The following is a 9,327-nucleotide window of genomic DNA, read 5'->3' as shown; positions in this document are numbered from 1 at the left end:
AAATAACTTTCCATGAATTTTGCTAATTAGCTCAGAGTATAGTTAGGAGGGCGAGAGACGGTTGCTCAATAGAAAGAAGATCAGTGGGAAGACCACGAAAACGATGGACTGACGACCTAGTGAAAGTACCTTGAAAAACCAGAGAGATCCATGTCTACACAAAAAGAAGAAGAAGAATATGATTTATTAATGTGATTTTATTCTAAATAGTGACAGATATAAAAAAAATTATTAGGCCTGTTAAACGTACCTAGGAGCTGATGCCAGCTCAAACCATAACCTGGTGGTGTCCAGTATCAAAATATCATGAACTTTCAAGGAAGCACATGTTAGGTATGACAAAATCAAATAATCCGTATATTCAGTAAGAATCTAAGGAGAAAATAAATGGGAAACCTAACTTATATCAATCTCTCTAAATGAGTACAGAATAAAGGGTCTAGGACATTTCGCCGTCGCCGTTTCGCCGTCGCCATTTCGCCGTCGCCGTTTCGCCGTCGAGCCATTTCGCCGTCGCCGTTTCGCCGTCGAGCCATTTAGCCGTCGCCATTTCGTTGTTAGAGCATTCGTACTTATAATTTCGGGATGATCATTACTTGTATATAAGTTTTGAATGGTTTTCGAACGATTATATACTATCACTTTTGCATAATGAAGTTTTTTATTTTTGATACAGTAAAAACAATTGAAATTGAAATCCCTTTTCTCAATATTGTTTATTTCCGGGAATCTGATAATACATAGTAATATTTATCTATTTATTTTTAATACTGAATATTTTTAATACTGTAAATATTTTATTTTTCAGACGAAAACAATGTATAGTTGAATACGAAAATATAACTTGGTTTTACTAGCAACATCAGCATTTTATTTACACTGACATTTAGTATAAAAAAAGTTAGTATGTTATCACGATCTTTAGACATTTAGTATAAAAAAAGTTAGTATGTTATCACGTTCTTGTAAACTTAACCAAATCCGGGATGGCGACGGCGAACTGGCTCGACGGCGAACTGGCTCGACGGCGAAACGGCCAACGGCGAAGTGGCTCGACAGCGAAACGGCGACGGCGAAATGGCGACGGCGAAATGGCGACGGCGAAATGGCGACGGCGAAACGTCCCAGTCCGCAGAATAAACGAGGTATTCCCAGAAAAAAATTTATTTAAAGAGCGAAAAGCAGAACAGAACTGTATGACAGACAAAATCGTAAACTTAATGGATGAAAAAAGATTAAATAAGCTAGATCAAATTATCATCATCGTTATGGCATCTGCAGTCCTAGGGGGGTGATAGACGCCATTATTTTTGTAATTACCATTTTTTGGCTATTACTAAATTAGGCAACCGTTTATATAAATCTATTTTTAGTCGTCCTTAATTAATTTCTGTCCATGATCTATGAACTGATTTGGAATGATCTAGAACAAGAAATTATTTATTGCTTAAATATAATTTGGCGATTTATGATTTACTAATGACAATCAAATTGATAACAATGAACAAAATAAAATTAAAACATTAGCAGAAGAACAACACGGTTTTAGGTAGGGAAGACCATGCGCCGACGCTATATTTTTTTATAATGAGACAGGTTCAAGAGAAGTCATTAGAATAGAACAAACCGGCAAATTTATGTTTCGTGGAACTTAAGAAGGCATTTGACAGAGTAAAATTACGTTACGGAAAGGACGTTATCTACTTATTGCATGAAAGGGAGGTGCCTCTGGGAATAATTAAAACGATCGAAATATCTAACATAACAACACAATAAAAGTAATAGTAGAAGGTGAACTAAGTGACCCAATTGAAGTGGACAATTAGATAAGACAGGGAGATTCTATGAGTTCTCTACTGATCATGGATGAAATAATAATAAAAGTAAGGACTAAAAAATTTGTAGAGAAAATAACGGTGAACTTCTACATGGTAAAAACTCACTTCTTAACAGATGGGCACAATATTTCAGCGAACATCTAAATATAAACATATAGATATTAACATACATCGTTAACTTCACAGTAAAGACCCAACAAGAGAAGTGTCAAATGCGATCTTAAAATTCAAAGGCAACAAAGAACCAGAAATCGATGAAATATGTTGGGCAATGTATGTATAACAAAAGTGGTGATCAACTTTTTGCAGCAATACATAAACTAATAGTACCCTTATGTCAGAATAGACTGGTACCAGAAAAGTGGCTAAAGTGACTATAGAGGCATTACTCTGTTAACATCTGCGTATAAAATCTTCGGCAATGTATTGTTGGAAAGACTTAAACATTTTACAAAGCGGATATGGTTGGTCAATATGAATGCGGATTTACTGCTGGAAATAATAATAATAATAAATAATAATATCGTATGGCATTTTTGCCGGGAAGATCCTTTCGGATAGTTCCGGCGCCATTTACATCTTTAACCCTGTTTCAAGTAACTAGTGCCGATGTACACTAGCCCAGGGGGACCGACGGCTTTACGTGCTCTTCGAGGCGCGGTGAGACGGCTCGTGTCATTATTGGAAATGAAAATGGTTTGTCTTTGGGAGGGCTCGAACCCACGTCTACTGGCGTATGAGGCCAGCGTTTATGCCGTTACTCCACGGCCGCTCACAACTGCTGGGAAGTCAACTATACATCAACTATTCAAGCACATAGGCAGGTTCTAGAAAAGTCACTAGAATATAACATAGATACACACCATCTCTTCGTCGGCTTCAAAGCAGCATATGACAGTGCTAACAAAACCGCATTATATAATGCAATGATAGACTTTGGGATCCCGCCTCAGTTAGCTAAGTTGACCCAACGAACAATGCGAAACATAAGCTTTTACGTTGGAATTCAAGGAGAAAGCTCTACGTTCTTTAACATTAATAATGGTCTAAGATAGGGGGACGCGCTGGCGTATCTCCTCTTTAATACTGTTTTAGAAAAGGCCATCATAAAATTACATATTAGAAAGAATGGAACTATTTTTAATCTTCAGATAACCCAGGGGGTAAGTTTTGACCCCGATGCATGTTTTGATTTAATAAATTCAGAAATATTTTCAATTTTAGACTCATAATTTTTATATTTGACTTTAATATCATTCTAGATACTCTCATATTTTGTAATAAAAAAAGTCCCTATATTTTACGGAAAAAAAATCTGAATTTGCGGCCAAAAACGAACTCTCTTGGCCTTCAATGTTCCAATTTTATAAATATTAAGTCAACACCGTCTATTAGGTGGAATTGTACATAATGTAAAAAACATTCCAATATTGAAAAAACATTGTTTGTTAAACCTATGGCGACGTAAATTAGTGTATATTTTAAAATCTCTTTAGTTCTAAGTTCAGAATGATGATTCCTGTTTTTGTTCAGTTGTAATTAAGAACATGTTTTACTAATGTTTAATTATCATTTATTGATACAACAATAACATTACGAATACATTATTTTATCTCTTAAAACAACTTAATTTTTTTGTCAATTGGTTTTTTTGACTGGGGGTCATTTTTGACTCCCGTTGGTCATCCGTGTATAACAAAGAAAGGTTGGCCATCGGAAGGCTAATAGATCGACGCAAATTCTCGCATTCGCTGACAATATAGTTATAGGCAGAAGTATGAGAGACATGGTGCGGTGTTTTAAAAGTTTTGCGGACGCGGCAAGTGCATTAGGTGTGTGGTAAACGAGGAATAAACCAAATATATGTTGGTTTCTAGAAATTCCCTGAATATCCAACAGATCATTCAAATTAACAACCATACCTTTGAGCAAGTCAAAGAATTCACATATCTTGGATCGCCAGTAAACGCAACAAGTTAAAGATATTTTGTAACAAACACGACAAGCGACGAAATAAAAAGACTCATAGCAATAGCAAACAGAACTGTTCACAGTCTCCAGAAAATAAAAAAAAAAATAAAAATATAGGGTAAAACGCCAGTTATTGGACACGAGACAGTTATTGGATATTACAGTGTTAACTTACGATTATAAGATTTCTGCAAGTGCTAACAAGAGTATATTTCACTAGGTGGCACTACTCGCTTCTATATTACGTACATTCTTATGTCTATGTTCTGCCTTTAACGGGTTCTGTGATTTTGGCGGTAAATATTTTTAGGTTATGTGAGTGAAGTGACATTTAAGCATTGTGTTAAGCATCTGCTCTGACTTTTTTTTTCAAAACTACGTGTTGTTTTTAAGGTAAGATTGTATTTTTATTTAAAAGCGTGTAGTTAAGACACTTATAGTCCCTAAGGTAGATCGCGTACAGTAATAGGGATTTTAATTCGGAGTTAATTACGCCTGTCCAATAACTAAACTAGGAAACTTGCTGAATTCTATTATGGGACACCTGTCCAATCACTAGATAACTATACTTACCACATATTTCTACAATTTTCAACGTGTTTACGTATAATTAACTGGATATAGCAGTAAAATTAATTTAATAATCGATTTGACAGTTATTGGACAGCTGTCCAATAACTAAATTTGGCCGTCCAATCACTAAATTGATTTTTTAGGACTGAAGTAAAATGCCTAAACTTAGAAAATACGATAAGAATAAACTTATAGAAGCTGTTAAGGATGTCCAAAATCGCACTGAATCGTATAGAACAGCTGAAAAAAAATATGGAATTCCGAAGTCCACTATAGAATTTAAATTAAAACATCCGGAACATAAAGATACACTTGGACCGTCTCCTATTTTAACTTGCGAGGAGGAGAATACTCTGGTTAGGTACGTTCATTAAATTTATCTTGATCTATAGCATTATTTGATTTTACATTCAATATTCCAGATGGATACAAGAAACCGCTTCAAAAGGTTTCCCCAAAAAGGCTAACGATTTAAAAAGCAGCGTGCAAAAATTTTTAACCGAAAATCCTCGCCCCAATAACTTTAAAGATAATCGACCTGGAGATGGATGGTTAAAAGTAAGTCGCCAAAAAAATGTATTTTAATCTGTATTTATCGTTTGATTTTTTTAGGGATTTTTGAAGCGACATCCAGAGGTTTCTAAAAGGACCAGTGAAGGTGTAACGGCAGCTAGCGCTTGTGTATCTGAACGAGACATCAAAAACTGGTTTAAAAATATTGAAACCTATGTTAAAGAAAAACATCTAGAAGAAGTTCTAACTGATCCATCAAGAATTTTTAATGGAGATGAGTCAGGATTTCAAATATGTCCATCTACTGGAAAAGTATTTGCTATGAAAGGTTCAAAAAATGTTTATAATGTTGAAAAAAGCTGTTCAAAAGAAAACGTCACTGTAATGTTTACGTTTTCAGCAGACGGTAAAATTTGCGTGCCTATGGTTATTTATCCTTATCAACGTATTCCAGAAAAAGTTGCTAAAGGCATTAATCCTAAATGGGGTGTGGGCAGAAGCGATAATGGTTGGATGACGGCAGAGACATTCTATCAGTATATTGCGAATGTGTTTTACCCCCACCTAATTGAAAATAATATTAAGCTTTCAGTTATTCTTTTTGTAGATGGGCACAAGAGTCACTTAAGTTACCAATTAAGTCTATTGTGTAATGAACTGCAAATTGAAGTAATTGCACTTTATCCTAACACCACAAGGATTTTACAACCATGTGACGTCTCTATTTTCCGTCCACTAAAAGAAGCTTGGCGGCAGTCAGTAAGAGAATGGGAAGAACAGCATCCAGGAGGGGTAGTCAATAAGGTTGTATTTGCTTCTATATTGGAGCAAGCTACAAAAAAAAGTTGTAAAACTGAAACAGTAGTAAATGGTTTCAAGGTTTGCGGATTGTTTCCATTTAAAGCAGATGCTATTGACTACACAAAATGTTTAGGTAAAGAAGTAGTAAGAAATTTAATCATTTCGGATCATCAAAAGAAACCCAAGATGGACTATAATACTTTCGTAAATATCTTAGGTCCTGAAAAAGTTCATAGCTTAGAGAATTTAAAAGAAAATCCAAAGAATAATCTACCTAGCGACGATAATTTGAATTTGTTGTTCAAAATTTGGAATTTTTTTGAACATGATCCACAACATTCTGATAAACAAATGGTTCTAAAAAATAGAGACACAAACATTAATATTATTCAAAATATAGCTATCACATCTCCCGTTAAAAACACTGAAATAAAAACATCAGAACAAAGTGGTATTGAAAATGTAAATATTTCTGAGAGTAGTAGCACCAATGATATCCATACTCAACAATATAAAACTAATGTTTATGACTTACCCTCTACAAGTAAAATTATTGTTAAACACGAATTTTTAGGCAATTTTTTAACTTCTCCTCCTGTACCGGAAAGAAAAAATAAACGTAACACGGAAAGACTTCCTTTTGCTATTACATCTGCACGATATCAAGAAATGTTACGAAAAAAGGAGGTTAAAAGAAGAGCAGGAAAAACAAAAACAAGAAAGGAAACGGAAAAGAGAAGAAAAATTAACCAAGAACCAGTGTAGCAACAAAAATAATTCAAAAAAAGTCAAATGTTCTATTTGTTCAAATGATATTCAATCGAATAAATTAAAATGCGATGACTGTAGTCATTATTATCACGAATGTTGTATTCCTGTTAAGCATAGACAGCATATACCTAACGATGGTGATCTATTTATATGTCACAACTGCTTCAATCTGCAGGATAGTGATTCCGATGCTAATAACAGTAACCAAGACAGTGAGGATGAAGACATTGACGAACTTTTCACTCAATACAAAGAAGCACAGAAGCAATTATAAAATTTAATTGTGTCAACTGTACATAATAGGTACCCCATACCGCAGAGAAATCTTTGGTTTTTCTTGTAATTTTCATTTGTTTTTAGTTTTTTATTGTGTTAAAGCAGTTGTCCAATAACTAATTTTGAGTGTCCTGTAACTAAATAAACTGTCCAATAACTATAATTTTTGTAACTATTTTTAATAAATATATATTGACAAAAAAGATTTAACACTTTCTTTAAATCCTTTTAGCCATATTGTAATAAAGTGTTTAGACTACGTTTTGTATAAATTTCAATTCAATCTGCAGAGAACAATGTGAATTACGAATTTTTAAAGTTGAAATTTTCTTAAGTGTCCAATAACTGTATGGTTTACCCTAAAACGTGCAGTAAACCTCAATATATACAAGACCTTAATAAGACTGGTTTTGATATATGGGGCTAAAACGTGGACCTTATCTCAAAATGATGAAAAACTTCTTGGTATTTTTGAGAGAAAAATTCTTAGAAAGATTTTTGGCGCCGTATTACAGCTACAACAATTATACACCGATCCAGATATTGTGAAATCCGTTAAAGTGCAGAGACTTAGGTGGGCTGGACCAGTGTTGCCAATCGCATTTCTCTAGATTATCCGATGATCGCTCGAAAAATATCCGATTTGTCACGAAAAGGTACGCTAGGTCAAAAATTATTCTGTTATTAAAATCAATGTTGCCAATGTTATTCTTTTAGTCCCCTTAACAACCATCAAATAACAAAATCCGTTGTTCGTACGCCAATCAGTTGAATGTAATTAATTATCATTATGATAATTAACATAATCGATTGATTAATTAATTATTAATTATCAATCAACGTAACAATTATTAATATAATTGACTAATTAATCAATTAATCTCATAATTGTAATCAATTATGTTTTCAGCAACCCAGTCAAAGTTGACATTGACAGTAATTAAATATTTGATAATGATCAGTTGATTCCATTTCTGATTAGCGTTCGAACAACCGGCCCTTTAATCTACTGGATTCTCTATTTCACAGTTTAAAAATTTTCGTTTATAGATGAAAATCTCGTATCCTAGCTGATTATTACCTAATTCATGTATGTAAATACTATTTACTTACTATTATTATATTATTCGTATTTTGTATTATCGTAAGTGTTAAATTCTAAATAAATAAATAAATCTAAATATTTCATTATTTGGATCGATATATTAATTTATTATAATTATTTAAGTAAAAAAAACACTTAAATATTGTTTCATTAAAACGTAATAACGACCTAAAACTAGGTACTGGAAAAATAAATAATAAATAAATCAATACAAACTAAACTACAGCTACATTAATAGCATAGGCGCAAAATTTCTGGTCAATGCTTTTAAAATGCATTATTTTTTTTCTGAGAAAGCTAATAAGTATTATTTAAAAATTTAAACGTAGAATGAAATATTACATTATTACCGAGGGCCAAAAGTCCCTGAAGACTTTTATTATTAGAATAATTTTTATTCTAATATGTTACAGGGGTAAAAGGAAAAGAGAAAAGTGTGATTTTTAACTTCAAATATCTCATTCAAAAGAAACATTTTGTTTATTCTAAGGGACTTTCAACCCTCGGTAATAATGTAATCTTTCATTCTGCGTTCACATTTTTCAAAAATATTTATTAGTTTTCTCAGGATTCGAAAAAAATTGATACGTTTAAAGATTATTGGTCCGAAATTTTGCGCCTACGCTCTTTTAACAACTAAAGATTTATTACAACTAAAACAATAGAAATATATTTGACAGTCTTGTAGTTATTAAGGTATCAAAGTTATTATCCATAATACCCGTGGTGCGTTCAACGTTAATGCCCGACTAAATAATTTTTATATGCAAAAAATTTGAAGGATTTTTGAGTTATTTAGTAGATATCTAGATAATACTAGTTTCAAATAAGTAGATTTTTCTACAACCACTATTCCAAATGCACTTTTCTGTACAATTTTATGTTAACAAACTTAATATTTTCTCACAGAATAACTGACAGTAGTGTGCAGAAAAGTGACGTTTCTGTGTCGGAAAGTTCTTTTCTGCATAGTACCATTACATTCCTCAAAAAAATCGTAAATATAATTAGGTAAGTATAACATGTTTTGATGAAATGGTTTTGTTTAAGATATTAGATTTGATAGAACTTTACAAAAAAGAACTAGATTTTAACTACATCTCATTCCTCGAGAAATCTGGAAACGTTTACTTAAGCACTGCACTACATAAAATGAAAATAAAACTAAAATCGTGAGTGAATTAGCTTTCATAAGTTTAAAGACTAAAACTAAAAACTCATAAATAACATCGGACGGCAGACGGTTTTTGAAATTTGAATTGGATTAGTATGCCTTAAGTGGATGCACTTGTGCATTTAAATTCTAAACAAAAGAATCGGCACATGTCCCTTTTGTCAAAAGATGAAAGGTATCGGATGTCACTAACATTCATCCAGTATAGGCTATTTATAAAAATTTGGGTGGAACCAAACAAAATTAATGTGTTGTTGGTGTTGGGAATATATGGATGAGAAAGTTTTAGTCGATGGTAGATACAC

The 9,327-nt window shown here is 32.8% G+C and overlaps 1 protein-coding gene across 1 annotated transcript; it reads left to right on the top strand.

The window, feature by feature from the left end:
• Nucleotides 1-3,914: 3,914 nt before the first annotated feature.
• LOC126884195 (uncharacterized) lies at nucleotides 3,915-7,099 on the top strand. The gene is made up of 3 exons (XM_050650060.1): nucleotides 3,915-4,743; nucleotides 4,805-4,940; nucleotides 4,995-7,099. The coding sequence occupies exons 1-3, from the start codon at nucleotides 4,538-4,540 to the stop codon at nucleotides 6,459-6,461; spliced, it is 1,809 nt and encodes a 602-aa protein (XP_050506017.1). The 5' UTR covers nucleotides 3,915-4,537; the 3' UTR covers nucleotides 6,462-7,099.
• Nucleotides 7,100-9,327: the final 2,228 nt, after the last annotated feature.

The sequence above is a fragment of the Diabrotica virgifera genome, chromosome 5 (assembly GCF_917563875.1).
Source record: "Diabrotica virgifera virgifera chromosome 5, PGI_DIABVI_V3a".
In the NCBI taxonomy this organism is placed as follows: domain Eukaryota; kingdom Metazoa; phylum Arthropoda; class Insecta; order Coleoptera; family Chrysomelidae; genus Diabrotica; species Diabrotica virgifera.
The sequence above is the reverse complement of the archived record's forward strand: the minus strand, read 5'-3'. Positions and strand labels throughout refer to the sequence as shown.

Excerpts from the sequence above, each read along its gene's own strand:
- LOC126884195 (XM_050650060.1), top strand. The coding sequence starts at position 4,538 with ATGCCTAAACTTAGAAAATACGATAAGAATAAACTTATAGAAGCTGTT. Across the intron at positions 4,744-4,804 it reads GAGGAGAATACTCTGGTTAG|ATGGATACAAGAAACCGCTT; the intron begins GTACGTTCATTA and ends TCAATATTCCAG. Across the intron at positions 4,941-4,994 it reads CTGGAGATGGATGGTTAAAA|GGATTTTTGAAGCGACATCC; the intron begins GTAAGTCGCCAA and ends TGATTTTTTTAG.